General features: G+C 50.0%; 1 protein-coding gene across 1 annotated transcript in view; it reads left to right on the top strand.

Annotated features, from left to right (window-relative positions):
• Positions 1–17,571, top strand: part of AXDND1 (axonemal dynein light chain domain containing 1) — a 570,869-nt gene that overhangs the window by 438,116 nt on the left and 115,182 nt on the right. The window contains exon 23 of the mRNA XM_086955354.1: positions 7,771–7,950. Within this exon, the coding sequence (XP_086811480.1) occupies positions 7,771–7,950 (180 nt within the window). The remainder of the gene's footprint in view (positions 1–7,770; positions 7,951–17,571) is intronic.

Here is a 17,571-nt window from a genome sequence, read left to right as displayed (position 1 = left end):
CCCACTGACTCTGGGGGATGCACTGGACAGTGCAGGCCCTCTCCAGAGCAGTCATCCATTTGTGGATGTCATCCCCTTGCTTAAAGGGGGGCACTATTTTGCTCAGGTGTCTAGTATCAAAACTCCTGTCTTTATCTCTAGGGATAATGCTGCCACCAGTGGGGTCTGTCCCACTCAATTTCTGCTCTCTGGCAAAGGCAAGTCTTTCTTTGGCAAGGGCAAGTTCTTCCCTTTCAATCCTCAGATGGACTTCCCTCATCTTAGCTTCATGCTCTCTTCTCTGGGGGATGTCATCCCTCTCTGAGAAGATGCCTGAGAGACATGGGTGTGAATAGATCTGTTAGAGCCTCTGGAGAGAGAACTAACTCGTCTATTCCCAAGGTTAAGCCTGCCTGAGAGTGGGCCTGGGGGTGCCCCAGTTCCATTCTCATGTATGCTTAAGTTGGCCCTGGTAAGTCTGCTGACTCCTCCCTGACCATGGTGTACCTCTCCATCAGATGAGTCTCCATCTTCCTCCACTTCATCAGTTTCAGGTCGATTGGAGTCCTCCTCTACTGGGAGTACTTTTCCCTCTGTAGGGTCAGATGGGCCTGGATTAGAAGCCCCTCTGGCATCAAATGTCTCTAAGAGACCTATCAGAAAAGGAATTGTAGGGTTAGAACCCTGTTTTAGTTTCCTGGAGGTACACAATTGTCTCATCTCCTGGAAGCTAAGGGCTGCATATCTGGAAGCGACCTGTGGAGGGTCATCAACCACAAGGGGAGCCTCTGCGTTCCCTCCTGTGGTAGACATGCTTTTCTAGTGAGGTGTAAGTGGTGCACTTACCTACACTATGGGTTTTCCTGCTGATCCCTTGCTAAGAGTTGTAGTCAGGGTGTGCTACTCCCTTTCTACTACAGCAGCTGGTTCAGTACAACTAAGAGTATTTCTAAGCTTGTTATATGTACCTATGGTACCTTATGTGATCTTTCAAATGATATCTCAAGATTATATTTGGTAAAAACAACAGCAAGCTCAAATCCCAACCGCTGCACACCAATGTAAGAAGTTGGCCTGATATATGATGCTCACTAGTTCTAGTGATCACCTTGTATCAGTCCAAACGACCCTTATGGTGATTGGTTGTAAAGTCAACCTTATAGACCAGCTATCCTAGTAGCGTGGACAAGAGCAGTCTTTAGGCTAAACTCTTTTGGCATGTGAAGCCAGCTGTTTTACCACATATAACCCCTTGAATACCAAATGAAAGGACACAACACAGGTTGTTATGAAAATAAACAAGTTATTTATTAACTAACATACACCTCTGAACTTGTTATGAGATCAGAGGGCTAAGCACATGACAATACTAAGGATGAAATACGAGTTACCACAATATTTACACGAGTGCCTTAGGGGCACGACAAACCATATACTTGAAACAATGGAATGCGAGGAAAGAAAATACTGTAAGGAGATCCAGAGGCTGGAGGATCGCTGGGACTACGCTGCAAACTAGGTAAGTAAGGAGCAGGAGGCCCACGGGACTCACGTGCAGAGTGGAAACTCTCACGCGGGATGCGTACCAACGTCTATGGATGCTACAGTTTACAAAGTTACGGATTCCGGACGAACCCGGCTGGATGGAGGGAAAACAACAGTGGACCTGAACACTAGGATAGTGAACACGGACTTCAGCACCTAGAAGCTTTAGTTACCTAACCCACAGGCTGCGGGTGCATAGGGCTGAAGTTGTGTCGGGTTTGCTGCGTTGATCCCGGTGATGCCTGAAACGAGTAGTTGCTGGCAGGCGGCCAGGTGGAGGAGTCCGGTGGTTCCAAGGATGGAACTTATAAGAAGAAGTCCTGAAAGGGAAGGCGACAGAGTCTCGGTCACTAGCCAGTGACGGTGTTGGAACCAGGAGGGAACCAGATGCTGTTGCCGCGTTCAGATGGAAGAAGGGACACTTCTCTCTGTAGCTGCGCGGACCAGGAGCTGTTCTCTACAACCAGGCTGGAGGCACGAGCTGTCCCACGTAGTCTGCTGCTGTTGGCGGCGTTGGATCGTTGATCTGGTCAACAGGCCTTGGCAAGTGCAAGCCACGCGGTGGAACAAAGATGGCGTCTGGTGCGGACCAGGAGGGTCCGGGGTGCTTCTCTTTTACAAGGAAGCAAGGGCCAGTCTGGGGGACCAGACCAGCAGTGTTGAAATCTTCGGGTCGTCGTCTCAGAGGTCACTAGCCAGCCGGCAAGGGACCAGACAACAGGAAAAGCAGCAACCAGGCAAAAGGGCCCCACGCAGATCACGTGGATGCTGGGGGGCTGGTCTTTGGTGCAGGAGCTGCGTCGGTGTGGGGCTTCTCAGACCCCGGTGCACTCACTCGAGGATCCCTCGGCGGTCGTGCTGGAAGCGCTGTGCAGGTTTCTTCAAGATGGCCGTCTCCAAGTTGCTCGTCGCACCCACGGGTCCCAGCTGTGCTGTGGATGTGGGTAGAGGTCAGAGGAGTCTGGAGGTCCGGGTCTCATCGAGCTGGGTCGTCTGGTTCCAGGGAGGAAGGACTTGCAGCAAACCGCACAAGAGCTTGATGGTGCCTGCGAAGCAGGATGGTCACTCCCTGACCATAGGAGAGATTCTTCAGTCTTCTGATGTTCAGGAGGGCGAAGGTCAAAAGTTCTTCGTGGAAGTTGTTAAGATTAATCTAAAGGGGAATGGGACCAGCTCCTACCTTTATTCCGCTAAAGGGGGCTGCACTACGACTAGGTCCCTCCTCTGGGGGGGACCAGGAAGGGGGGTGGTTACACCCCCTATCCTTTGTCCGGTCTTGCGCCAGCTCTGGGGCTGGAGTGCCCCAGGAACTGGTTTAGACCGGTGTATGCACAGGGACACCTTGTGTGCCCCAGGCATGTCTCATTCCTTTGAGCCCTGTCCTACCTAATACACAAAATCCTGTCTGGGGTGGTGCTAGCACCTACCAAGGCAGGAAACCCTTTGTCCAAGCCTCCCTCACTGGAAGAACTCCCAGCAGCAGGAGGTCAGACTTGTGTCTTTGGTGGCAGCATCCATTTTGTGATGCTGAGGCTCGAGTTAACTTTAACCGGGGTTCACAATTACATACATGTCGTGTCCCTCTAGAAGGGTGGAATGCTACCCCCGTCGCCAGAATTGGCGAGGGGGTAGTATTCCAATTCATATGACACCTTACTCGACATGTTTTGATAATGCTATGCCAGAGTTAGCATTTGACCGCGAGGTTCATAATGCACTTAAGAGTATATGGTATAGCGTTATCATGGAACAGCTATTAGGACTTGGTTCCGCAAGCTGCAAACGGGCTCAGCTCATGCCAGAGCACCATCTCACATAATCCCAAGCACTCTGCCTTCAGGATTGATAAGGCCTGCCATAGGAGTGACTGATAGGAATATATGTGTCCATTTTAGGTTTAGACATAGGGAACTATATCTAAAGCAAAGGGTGATTACACCACCTTGCCCCAGCTGTCGTGCAGCCAGTTGTGTCTGTTTAGATGGCCAGCCAGGGGTGGCATAATACATGCTTCAGCCCCTGGTAGGCCCTGGGTACACCTATGCTCTGAATACCTAAGGTATGCTGTACAGGGACTGATAAGGTGGCCCAGTACCAATTGTTAAATGCACCTAAGGTTAATGGTTGTCAATTTAGAGAGAGAACAGCGAGGCTGTGGGTCTGATTAGCAGGCCCACAGCCAGGGAAAGTCGTAAACCAGTGAAGCAAAAAGCAAAAATCGGGGGTGACCATAGGATTGCAGACCCTACTCTCCTACAGATGGTATCAACAGAACGGAGAGCTGATGGTCACCACAGGAATAATCAATGATGATGAAGTGCCCATCGACAACATCTTTCTCGTCGACGATTGAGATTTGGTTGATAACGACTTGGAAAGCAACTCTGACTGGATATCAGTAGTACTGGATTTTTGTGCAGTGGTTCAGGTCTGACACAGGTCGTGCACTCCCTCACACAAGATGTGCAATTGAAATCTGAGCTATGTGAACATCTAGGGGGAGTAGGCAAACTCAGCACTTGCACCTCATTGGCTAAAGTGGGGTTCCTTCACCGAAGGCAACGGTGCTACTAAACAAACACTGTTGTTGAGGCCTTTGGTCATTTAAACACTGTTTTTCTGTTGTTTAAAAACACTGAGGATTGGCAGCCTGAGGACAAGGAACGATTCAGACATGAATATATGAAAGATCCAATGCAGTAGAAACCTTTTCTTTTAGGGCTGTGAGTTGGGTGAGAATTAGGTGCCTCAGATTGCAAATCGCAGTTCATTTAATTTTAAGACGGCCTTGTGTTGGAAGATGTGATTTTTGATTTGACCCTCCAAGCTCAGGAGCTAATTTATGAGCATTTGATGCAGCGCAGCAGGGCACCTTGCTGCAGTGGATGACAGGTAAAGGGCAAGAATGCACTGTATTTAAGTCAATGCGGCACATTCCTGTCCTTTCCCTTGTGCTGGCGCCCTTTTGGCAGCCTAGTGCCAACACAGTCACCCTTGCACCATGTGTTACATGCAGGATTGTTTCCCTCGTTATGCCTCCCCTTGGAAGGTGTAAGATTTGGGCGCATCCCCAGGTTTGCAAGTTCTTGTAAATCTGGGAATGCGTCAAAATCCATGGGATTTGTGTGGTAAGACCCACACAATGCCCATGGAAAGCTTACCCAGGGCAGAGTAACGCAATGCTGAGATTTGCGCAGCGTTACTCCAAATGTTTGAAACAACTAAAAGGCACGCAAAGTGGCTTTGCATAGCTTCAAAAATCTTGTTTAGAGGTTTGTGTCATGCATGTACCACGTTGCGTGGTACAATCGTGACGCAACCCTCTCATAAATAAGCTCCTGAGTCTCTCTCCGCAACCGAATTAATTTCAACCAATGAACTAGTCTGAGGCCCTGTTCAACTCCCGTGTCACATAGATTCTTCACAGTTCCCCCTAATGCAGGGGAGGCTCCTCCGCTAAGGCGGAGGAGCGTTGCCCCACTGCTCTAGAGCAGGTAAAAAAGGAAAAGATTAAATAACGCATTGTTATCATCATTTTATTTTTCCTAGTTGCTCAGCAGGTTGGGGGCGATGCTGGCTGTGATAGGAGCAGGGGGGAGGAGTGGTGAGCCTTTTGTAGATGCTCATGACGGTTTGGCCGGCCGTTTTGGGCCTGCCAGACAGTCATGCCCATTTTGAATGCTCTCCACCAAGCTGTATTGTTCAGCCTGGCGGAGAACATGCCCAGCCTCCCAGTCCCGCTCTGAGCACTGAACCAGGGCGCTCAGACCAATCACAACGCTGCTATCAGCGCCGTTGTGATTGTCTAGGGGAGTCTGGAAGCCTGGGTGCTTCCTGTTCCTGCCCCTGGAGTCCTGGAGTCCTGGAAGCGGGCGAAGAGGAATGAGATGCGGTGAATGCAAGGGAGGAAGTGTGTTTACAATGTTTTTTTTTTTATTCCCACCTCCAGGACCCGCCCCGTTAAGTAGCAACCACCACTGCCCTAATGTAATCCCTGCTCTGTTTCAGCCATCTCTATCCTTGCTACCTTCCAGAATGATCTCATTTGAAATGTTGATCTGCTATCCAAACAACCCGTCACTCAAACACCTCCTCGTTTGAAATCACTCCCATTTGATTCCTCCATCTTTTGCAGCAGACATTGTAAATACTCAAATTGTTTATACACAGCTCTGTTTGGAGTTTCACTGTGGCCTTCTGCGCTGTGGTTCTACTACCCCCTCTTTCCTAAGCATTTCTCTCTTACCTTTTCTCCCTTTATTTCGGGTCATTTTGCAGACTTCTTCTTGATTTGACCTATCGTGCTTGAGGTTGCCATCTCCTTCCTTTGAGCTAATCATTGCGTATTTTATAACATTTCTGATAATCTCCAACAGATTACAGTTGGGCAGTCTGCTCTCTCATAGGCCCTGCCACTGCACTCAACAATGGGTACAGGCTTTTGGCAAATAAGAAAATGTGTATAATCTGGTGGAATATGTTAACATGCCTTCTGCCCAAGTGTGTTTTTAACCCCTTCGATGCTGCGGACGGCCACCGGCTGTCGCGCGTGACGGTGGGCGTGTGCGTAGGACGAGCTGGGGAGGGTGGCGTCTGAACCCCGCACACTGATTAGAATTCCAGCTCCGTGGCGGGAATTTGAGCCGCAGTCAAGGCGAAAACTCAGCAACTTCGATTTGGTATCTGAAAGGGCTTTGGAGTGCAGACAGAGTAAATACAGTGCCTTTTAGGAGGTCCTTAAAGATTCTAATATAGTTGGAGTTCTTTCTAAGTGATGTGTTGGCATTATTCTTTTGGTTATAAGACACATGACTGACTGAGATTTATGGGGTGATTCACTAATATTTTTAACTGGCTTTTGCGTCATAAAGGTAACCCAAACCAGCACATTTTAATTTTTATAAATAACTTTCCAGTGCAAAACTTGTTTTGCGCTGGACATTAACTAAACGTTACACAAAGCAGCGCAAAGCACTGCTCGGCATTACTTAGCGTCAAGGGGGCTTTACATGGGCTTTCCCATGCAACTACGCACACTTTTTGATGCAAAACCCTATCTACCAAAAATGGGAGACAGGATTTTGTAAAAAAAATAGCCTTTTGAAACCAGGCATTAGAAGGATACATTTTGTCATTTCTCCTTTCTTTTTCGACTTTGCATGTGTGCTGCACTGTACAGCACACATACAAAGTAGGAAAGGTTTTAAATGTTGTCTGGGCATAGTATTTTGACCTGGAAGGGAAACCTTCCAGTGCAAAACCTATGGTAGGCTCAGGCACGCACCATAGCACTATGGCGCAAATGTGTGTGCTTGGAGCACGGCAGCTGAAATCCGTGCCGGCGCTAGGGACAGGGGCGGTGAGCGCCATATTTCTGTATATAGGGCGCTCTCCTGCTCCCTCCCTGTAACACTACGTAGTGCAGCATTTTTGGCTTCTGTGCTACAATGGGTGACACACTAGTAAATTTGCCCCTTACTATAGTGACATGCAAAGAAATGTCAGACTGATAGTTTTGCACATACAGGAAATTGTTTGTCAACACAGCGTGGGTGGCAGAAGTAAAAACATGAATTCTCAGAAGAAGCTAGAACTTCGTTGGACAGAATGGATTAATCTTTGCGTTAAAGATGTCAGATTTCTTTGGTGAAAGCAATGTGGCCCAGTTCTTTGTTCTTTTGTTAGTATTTGTTTTTGTAACCAATTCTATGTGTGATCATTGTTATGCTCATGCACAAAATGTTGATATTCCTCTTTGCAATCGTATATGTGTACTCTGGGTGCCGGGTGAGGCACTCTTTTTGCTTTGGCTGTCAACAATAACATTTTGTTGTGGAAAAAAAGATGACAGATTTCTTGTCTGTCCTCAATGAGTTCAGGGACATGGATTATAGCTTGGCATGGTGGCAGTACTGATGTTTTTCTTAAGACATTAGAGATTACCAGAGCACATGGCTGTTAGCTTTGATGCCTGGTTATTTACAACGTAAAGAGCCATTTTGTTAAAATGAATTCACAACCGATACGACCAGTGGATTATTATTCATGTTTTTGTTTGTGTACAGAAATAACAATGAAAGGGTGCATCAATCAACTTTGCCTTGATGTTTCTTTGCTGAGTCTGTGGCCTCTGCTGGGATTCTGTGCCTGTTGTCTGAGTTGTAATGAGGCTCTGTTGCTGGGCACTAGCTGGTACTGGCGTTTTGTGATGTGTGGTTTCTTGTACCTATTTCTCTTCTCCTTCAGGTTGGCCCAGAGGGAAAAGCTAAACCAGTTTCTTCTTTTCTACAAACCTTCCGTGATCCATTGCCCCAAAACCCCAATAAAGACCAACCACCGACTACAGATTTTATGAACATTATTGGCCACGATGCCAACATCAAGAAGAAGTCCCTGGAGGGAGAGGAAGTCCTGGTCTCCTTCGAGGTAAGCTTTTGGGACAAGGTGGTTTGTGGCATCCATTCTTTTCAAAGGTACATGCTGATTACCCCGGGAAACGACCTAGTCCTTTATTTTCCCAGTCAACAAGTAAAGGTAGCTGGTGATGGTGTCAGCTTCTTTAAATCTTCCCCATGGCCTTTGAGATGCGCGTCAGAAGTGAAGATATACATATACACAAAAGGGAGCCAACACATATTTGGGGAAACTGAACTTAGGCCAAGGTACCACGCAGTCACCCCAGTGTGTCAGTAGTCAAGCTGCGGGAGGAACTAGAATTAAACATAAAGAACAAGCACCTTTTGGCTTTGTCAATGTTTTGTGCCACTTCTGTTCTGCCTGTGCAAAAAAGGGAAAAAAGCTTGTGTGCTTATAAGGAACAGCATCAGCAAAAACAAAGCCAAGTCATTCCAGCCTGTTGACATATGTTTGCGCATGTCCAGTATCCATCATGCGGCTTTTTTTTTATTTTTCAATTAAAATTTACAGTTCCAATTGAGCAGACACCAGACGGTGCGGTAAATTGAGAAAAAGAAAAGAAAAGGGAACTGGCTGGCAGCAAATCTGAGCCGCTGGGCCATGAAAAAAAAATAGTTTTACAATAGATCGCCATTGTGAGGGGCAGAGGAGCCCTGGAAGTGATGGCGGGGTAGAGAGGTGAGCGCCTTAACAGGACAGGAGGGAATGGGGGATTTGCCGAGCAGCAGGGAGCTGGGCAGCAAGAGAGGAGCTAGGGGAACGTTTAAAAATAAACCGGACAGGGAGGGATATGGGAAGCAACAAATGAGCTTTATGGTGGGGCGAGGAGAACAACATGGAAACGTGGGGCGGAGATTTGAGGGGAGAAGCAGCATAAGAGGGAGAGAGGAGAAATATGCATGCATTCACATGGAGTGCTGAAATAAAAAGAATTTTTTTTTTTCTGAATATAAGCAGCGGAAGGATACATGTCATCCAATCAAAGGGATGGTAAAGGCTATGCTCAAGTCGAGGACATAACAAGTAGAGGAATGAAAGCCATTGCATAAGATGCGAGCTAATGGGATTGACAAGAAAGCCAACCAATGGTAAGAAAAAGGATTGACCCAAAGCCCACTTTAAATATTGGGACTGTCCACAATAGATCTTCTACAAAAGCTAGATAACAGCTGCCTGTAAATGAGACTTTAAAGTAAATATTACTCCTATATCCAACTACAAAAAAAAAACAGTACTTCGCTGTTTGGAGAAGAGATAGATAGATATATTTATTTGTACAATGTTGCCGTAATATGTTGGTGGCGGATCCCCGTGATTTTTGTCTCTACTGCCTGGAGACCGACCACGACTCTGAGGACTGCCGGGACTGTTGAGCCATGGCCACCAAGGCCTTGCGGGAGCGGCGTAGGAAATTACTGGAGGTCCAGCATTCCTCACGCCGCCGCTCTGGGTCTAGGGGCCGTTCCCGGGACTGCTCACGGGACCGGAGCCATTGCTCCTCGGGCTCCAAGTCTTCCCCTTCTGATTCTGGTAAGCAACGCCATAAAAAGAAGTCGAAGAAGCGTGTTGAAGCGCGTTCGCTCTCCGACGTCCCCCGGTCGCTCCTCGGAGGCGGACGAGGTGGAAAGGGGCTCTGCCCCCACGGCTCCTCTGGGGCCTGGGAGTCCCGCAGCATACCCGCCATACCCGGGTCCATCAGCGACTCCCGAACAGGTGCAAGAGTTTCTTGCTGCCATGGAGCGCCTTTGTAGGCCTCAGGCTCCCGCCGGCACGCCTTCGGGCCCCACGGTCCCGTGTCCAGATCCTGTTGGCCCGGCAACTCTGCTACCAGCTCCAGCCCTGGTGCCACAGGATCCTACGCTGTTGACTCTGGCCCCGGCGCCACGAGGTGCAGCGTTGCCGGCTCCGGCCCCATTGCCGCACTCGGCTCCATCCTCGGTGCTGCACTGGGTGCCGTTTATCCCTCCCTTGCCCCGGTTCCAGGTCAATTTTGTTCCGGCCTCGGATCCGCATTGGCAGGAGGCGCCGGTCCGGCCCCGGCCGGCGCCGTTCTTGGTGCCATTCCAGATGCCGTTCGTTTCTTCTCCGGCTCCGACTCTGCCAACGCGACCGACCCCCCCTACACTGGAGGCGGACGAGGACTTGGAAGGGTCCGGGGACCCTCTTGCCCGTCAGTGTGACTCAGAGCAAGATTGGGTGGATGACTTGGAGGATGCAGGCGACCTCGATGTCTCCTCTGATCCAGGGTTCGCCTCTCCCCCGCCTACTATGTAGAAAGGTGCCTCCTACACAATGGTACTCCGTAGGGCTGCGGAGGCCCTCAGCCTTGACCTCCCCACAGTGGCCCTCAAGACCAACCTCCTCACCCAGATGCTCCAGACGGCGTACACCTCGTCAAAGCTGTTGCTTCCTTTCAATGATGCCCTTACAAAGGTCCTCTTGGGCACTTGGTCGAGGCCTGCCACGGGGGCCCCGGTGGATAAAAACGTTGCCAGACGCCACTGACCGGCGCCCGGTGACCCTGCCTGCTTGACCACTCACCCTAAGCCTGAGAGCGTGGTCATTCAGGCCTCAACGTCGCAGAGTGCCTTTCCTACGGCCCCACCGGATAAGGACTCTAAAATACCAGACCAGTTTGGGAAGCGGTTGTTCTCTTCGGCCAGCTTGGGGCAGCGGTCGGTGAACACCGCCTGCTTGTTGGCCCGCTACTCCCACGCGGTATGGGATGCCATTGCTCAGGTGTTGCCTCAGTGTCCTGAGGAGGTGCAGGCTGTCCTTTCTCAAGTGATTTCTGAAGGTAAGGATGTGGTTAAGTTCGCCATTCAGTGTGAGTTGGACACCGCTGACTCATAGTGTAGGGCGATTTCTAAGACTGTGGCGTTGCGGCGCCACGCCTGGTTGCTTTCGACTGGGTGCTCGCCTGATGTCCAGAGCTCATTCGTGGAGCGGACATGCCCTTTGATGGCACCTGCCTGTTTGGCGACAAGTCTGACAGTGCCCTGGAGGAACACGCCGGTCCTTGGGTCTTTCTGCTAAAAACCCGGCCACTCCTGTTTTTTGTTCTTTTCATGGCCAAGGTAGAGGCGCCCAGGCATGCCCAACCACCAAGCCTGTGCAGAACCAGCCTCAGCGCGGCTGTGGTTGCGGCCTCCGCCTCCAAACCTTCCTAATCTGAGCTTCGGGGAACACCCCACGCCAGTGGGTGGCAGGATCCGCCACCATCTCCCCCACAGGTGCAAAATTACATCAGACAAGTGGGTGCTGCAGATAATCTGCCAGGGTTACGCACTTCCCTTTCAGTACTCCCCTCCAGCCATGCCACCTCGGTACACTGCATGTCGGGGGATCATTTGGTTCTTCTCCAACAGGAAGTCACGACCCTCCTGGCCAAGGGGGCTATCGAGTGCGTTCCCAGTCAGGAAGTAGGGAGTGGTTATTATTCCCACTACTTTCTGGTTCCCAAGAAGGACAAGGGGGGCCTGCGCCCCATCTTGGACCTCCGGGACATGAATTGCTTCCTCCGGAAGGAGAAGTTCCAAATGCTAATTCTGGCTCAGGTCCTGACTGCTATCGACCCTGGAGACTGGATGGTGGTGTTGGACTTGCAGGACGCCTATTTCCACATCCCCGTCCTGCCGGCCCACAGGCGCTACCTGCGGTTCATGGTAGGCAGGGAGCATTTTCAGTTTGCCGTGCTCCCTTTTGGCCTTACCAGTGCCCCTCGGGTGTTCACGAAAGTGATGGTGGTGGTGGCAGCTCATCTGCGCAGGTCCGGGGTGTCAGTTTTCCCCTACCTCGACGACTGGTTGTTGAAGGCGGGCTCGCCCCAGGCAGTCGTCAACCACCTCCAAACTACGGCCGACCTCCTGCACTTGCTGGGGTTCTCCATAAACGTGCCGAAGTCGCACCTGAGTCCCTCTCAGAAACGCCCCTTCATCGGAGCGGTTCTGTATTCAGCTTTGTTTCAGGTTTATCCTCCCGAGCAACGAGTCCCGGATATTTAGGCTATGATTCCGATCTTTCAGCCTCTATCCTGGTTTTTGGTCAGGATGACCCTCTGGCTGCTTCTAGGCCTGATGGGCTCCTGCATCCAGCTGTTGACACATGCCAGATAGCATATGCGGACTCTGAAGTGGGACCTGAAGTTCCAGTGGGCGCAACATCAGGGCGCTCTTGGAGGTGTCTGAAGCCATAAAAGAGGTACTTGACTCCGGGGGCAAAGCCATGCTTGTCATGTTGGATCTGTCGGCGGCCTTTGACACCGTCCCCCATGAGGGTCTTCTCGCCAGACTCTGAGATCGGTCTGAGGGGGACGGTGCTCAGCTGGTTTAGATCATTTCTAGCTGGTCGTCAATAAACGGTCTAGGCCTCTCCAAACTCGGCCGTGGTGCCGCCTCTGGGAGTCGGAGTTCCGCAGGGTTCTGTGTTGAGCCCGACTCTTTTTAACATCTTTATGACCCCTTTGGTGGCATTGGCGGAGTCCTTTGGGGCCCAGATCGTATCTTATGCCGATGACACCCAGCTCCTCTTTTCGTGCAAGAAAGGAGGAGATTTTGATGGAGAGAGTATCCGGGAATGCCTTGGGGCTGTTTTTAAATGGTTCCAGCTGAACAGCCTCAAGTGCAACTCAGATAAATCTGAGGTACTCTTCTTCGGCTGTCCTTCGGATCCGGATTGGCAGGCATGGTGGTCTAATAATATGTTCCCCCCGTCCTGTTCGTCCCAGCTGGCTAAGAACTTGGGGGTCAAGATGGACAAGGGTCTGACGTTGAGATCTCAGATCCTTGGTTTAACGGGAACATGTTTTGGTCTTCTCAAGATGCTCCGGAAGTTTCTGCCTCTACTCTCAGAGGAGCATAGGAAGATGACAGTGCAGGCCTTGATTGGCTCAAGACTGGATTATTCCAACGTCCTCTATTTGGGCCGGCCGGAATATCTATTGCAGCGGCTGCAAGTTGTCCCGAACGCGTCCGCGAGGGCCATTTATGGCCTAAATAGGCGAGCCAGTGCTGCTGGCCTTCTGCAGTCGCTCCATTGGCTGCCTATCCGGGAGCGGATTGCCTTCAAGGCCTTGACCTTGGCCTACAATGCTCTTCATGGTGTGGGAGCAAAGTATCTCCAAAGGAGACTCGCCTTCTACCACCCAGCTCGATCTCTAAGATCTGAATCTTTGTTTCTTGCGGTGGTCCCGCGAGTAAAAAGGGCCCGTATTGGAGGCCGCTCCTTTAGGCTGTTGGCGCCACAGTTGTGGAACACTTTGCCTTTGGCGTTACGCGGTGCCACTAATCTGCTTACCTTTAGGAAGGGCCTTAAAACCTGGCTTTTTGCCCTTTAGGCTATTTTTCCTGTTTCTTTGTTTCTTTTGATCTGCTTTTATATCACTGTGTTGTGTTATTCTGCTACAGGTTCTCAATAAAAGCGCCGGGACACTCTTTTTGAGTAGCCGTGAGCTATATAAGACAACATATAACATAACATAACATAACAACCTGTTCGACCACGTTCGGATCTCGGAGGGCAGTGCGCAACTATTACAGTGGTGGCTCACCAATCGCGATTGGGTCAATGGCAGATCCTTCCCCAACCAGAGCACACAGTGGTGACGGATGCGTCCCTCCTGGGATGGGGAGGCCACTTGGGAGAGGCGTTGGTCAGAGTCCTCTGGTCTCCGGCGGAGTCCCGGCTCCATAGCAACCTTCTGGAGCTGCATGCAACCCGGAGAAGTGTAGTGCAGGTGTTCACGGACAACAACACCGCCATGTGGTGTTGCAACAAGCAGGGCGGAGTGGGGTCCTGGACCCTATGTCAAAAGACTCTGTGCCTCTGGACATGCCTGGAACATCAAGGCATTAGCTTGGTGGTTCAACACCTGGCAGGTTCTCTGAACGCCAGGGCGGACAAACTCAGCCGTCAGTGCATGATGGTTCACGAATGGCGCCTGAACTCAGACGTGGTGCAAGGTCTCTTTCTGCAGTGGCGAGATCCCTTGGTTAGATCTATTCACCACCGAAGAGAACGCGCAATGTCATCAGTTCTGCGCGTTGGGATTTCCAAGGCAGCAGTTGCTCAGAGACGCTTTTCGTCTCAAGTGGAGCTGCGGTCTGTTATACGCCTTTCCGCCTGTACCACTTCTGCCCAGAGTGCTGAAGAAGATCAGGCGCGACTGGGCCCAAGTCATTCTTGTGGCTCCGGACAGGGCTCGAAGAGTATGGTATCCCGAGCTACTCAGTTTGGGCATCGATCCCCCCGATCCGTCTGCCTCTTCGGGAGGATCTTCTGTCGCAGCAGCGGGGGACGGTCCTCCACCCGAACCTGTCCAGCCTCCATCTCCATGCGTGGAGATTGAGCGCCGACAGTTGACAGCTTTTGACCTTCCTCCCGAGGTCTGTAATATCATTCTGGCAGCCAGGCGTCCCTCCACTAAAACAGTATACGCCTGTCGATGGAACAAATTTGTGGCATGGTGCACAGCAAAGGCTGTGGATCCCCCTTCTGCCCCTCTTCCTGAGGTTCTTCTGTTTATTTTGTCCTTGGCCCAGCAGGGCTCTGATCTGGGCACTCTCAAAGGTTATCTTTCTGTCAGCTCTGCCTTTCTACGGCTTCTTGATCAGCCTTCTCTGTTTAGGTCCCCGGTCGTTAACCATTTCCTCAAAGGCATTACACACACACGTTTTTTCCCGTGCCTTTCATAATGCCTCAGTGAGACTTGAATCTTGTCTTGAATTATTTGATGTGCGCTCCCTTTGAGCCCCTTCATAATTGTCCCTTACGTCTTCTCACTTTAAAGACGGCTTTCCTGGTGGCTATCACCTCTGCCAGAAGAGTGAGTGAGCTCCAGGCTCTTTCTTCTAAACCGCCTTTCCTTTCAATTCATCCGGACAAGGTGGTTCTATGGACCTGTCCTTCTTTCCTGCCAAAGGTTGTCACGCCCTTCCACATCGAACAGACCATCACTTTGCCTACCTTCTTTCCGCCTCTGGATCCTTCCAGGGAGCAGGAGAGGCTCCACCATCTGGACCCAAAACGTGCGCTCGCATTCTATCTGCAGCATACACAGCAGTTCCGGGTGGATGATCAGGTCTTTGTTGGCTACGTGGGTGCCAAAAAAGGTCGGGCCGTGCACAAACGGATCATCTCCCGGTCGGTTGTTCTGTGCATCAAAGTATGTTACTCCTTGGTCAAGAAGGAGCCTCCTGTGGGACTGCGTGCCCATTCGACCAGGGCTACTGCAGCCACTACTGCCTTGGGACGTGGCGTTTCCTTGCAGGACATTTGTCAGGCAGCTACGTGGGCCTTGCTGCACACGTTTACCAAGCATTACTGCCTTGACAGTCACGTCCGGAGAGACGGCTTCTTTGGCCGTTCTGTTCTCCGTGACTTCCTAGTGTCATTTTGTTGGCAGACCCACCACCGGGGTTGGAATTGCTGGGGTATCTATTCTAAGGTAAGGAATCTATCACTAACGTGTCTCTTTCAAATGCACAAGTTACCACCTGTGTAACGATATATCTGAAAGAGACATTAGTTAGTGATAGATTTCTTACCGCCCCTCCCATCCTCCCCGTTCTGGGAACTGATTACTAGGGTTAAGGTCATCCCTTTTAGGCCCCTAGTTTTATGCACCAATGGTCAGTATCTTGCAAATTCATGTACAGAACTGACATCAGCGTGCATGGGTGGTGCCTAAGTACCCTCCGTGACGTCATCTTGGCGCTGACAACGCCAGTGACGGATGCGGAGCCGCAGGACGCCACCTACTGACGCGCACGGGTACTGCAAAATCAAAAATTTCCGGATCCAGTCTGATGCCTGGGGATATTCTAATGTAAGGAATCTATCCCTAACTAATGTCTCTTACAGATATATCAATACACAAGTAGTAACTTGTGCATCAATACCACCACCACCAATACTACCACCACCACCACCAATACTACCACCACCACCAATACTACCACCACCACCAATACTACCACCACCACCAATACCACCCCACCACCAATACCGCCACCAATAACATCACCAATGCCACAACCACCACCAATACCACCACCAGCAATACCACTACCAGAACCACCACCAATACCACCACCACTACCAATATTACCACCACCAATACCACCACCACCCATACCATCACCACCAATACCATCACCAATACCACCCCCTAGATAACTGGCAACTGATGCGAAAAATCTTAGGCATCCCTTACTACCACTCTCAGGCTCCAATTTGGGACTCCCCAGGCACTCCGGAATGCTTAATGGATCAACTAGCTCTTCCGTTGAGGAAAGCTGGCCTTACAAAATGGGGGGACCTTCGTAATGCCTCAGCACTATTAAGTTGGGAAACCCCATCAAGCTTAATGGAAGGTACTATTACAAGATTTAAGTTTTACCAGCTGTCTGCTTGGTGGGGAAGTCAGAACTGGAATACAGAAGAATAGAGTCTTCCGTTTGAATTAATAATTAGGGAGAAGGGATGGAAGGGCGAGGTCGCTGAGTGGTATAGAATTTTAGTGGGAAGCAAAGCCAACCTAGAGGCTGAAATAATCAAGTTATGGGATACCTCTACAGTGCAGATTTCAGGTGATATATTAAAAGTCTGGACAGTTTCTTTCTTAATTTCTCAAAAAATTATTAAACCATCGAACTTGAGAAGAAACCATCTGTTTACAGCGTATAGGGCTTATTGGACTCCGGCGAAACTTTCAAAAATTTCAACAGTACAGTACTCATGTCCAAGATGTAAGCTTCCAGCAGCAGATGATGCTCATATGTTCATCGAATGCCCTGAAATAGGTAGTTACTGGAGACAGATGTGTGGATTCCTGGAAGAGGTACTGTTATCACCAATTATATGCACTCCCGGACTAGTTTTCTTTGGTTTTCTATCTGATTATGATATAAATAGTTGTATATCACAGTTTATCTTTTATGTGGTTGTCATCGCCAGAAGGGAGATTTGTAAAGAGTGAAAATCAGAACACCCTCCAAAATGTGTTGACTGTCTTAGAAATATCATGGCAGTGAGCAGATTAGATATGCTATGTGGAGGGGTAAAGTCTGTAAAGCTTTGGTCTGCCTTAAAAACATGGTGTGAGAAATAATAACAAAAGTCCAATGATTATGCCAGAGGTTAAGTGGTCCTGTCCTCCCTATGTGGCAAGTAACAACGCGAGAGGGAGTAGGACTGGAAACGACCTTACCTCTGGGCAATCTTCATCGGCTATCCACAAACTCAAGGGCAGGAAAGGTTAGTTTGTGTCAGTGGCCTGAAGTACGCCCATTTAGAGCTAATATCTACTGGTGGCATATATGAGGACAAAAAAAAAAGAAAACAATACCACCCCCAATAATACCACCACCAATACCACCAACACCAATACTACCACCACCAATCCAATACCAACACCAATCCAATACCACCACCAATGCCACCACTGCCACCAATACCACCACCGTCAATACCACCACAAATCCAATACCACCATCACCAATCCAACCACCACCACCAATAGCACCACCACCAATACCAATACCAACACCACCACCAATACCACCACCACCAATACCACCACCACCAATACCACCACTACCAATACTACCACCAATACCACCCCCACCAATA

The sequence above is a fragment of the Lissotriton vulgaris genome, chromosome 1_1 (genome assembly GCF_964263255.1).
Source record: "Lissotriton vulgaris chromosome 1_1, aLisVul1.2, whole genome shotgun sequence".
Taxonomy (NCBI): Eukaryota; Metazoa; Chordata; class Amphibia; order Caudata; family Salamandridae; genus Lissotriton; species Lissotriton vulgaris.
This window is presented reverse-complemented; position numbering and strand designations above follow the sequence as displayed.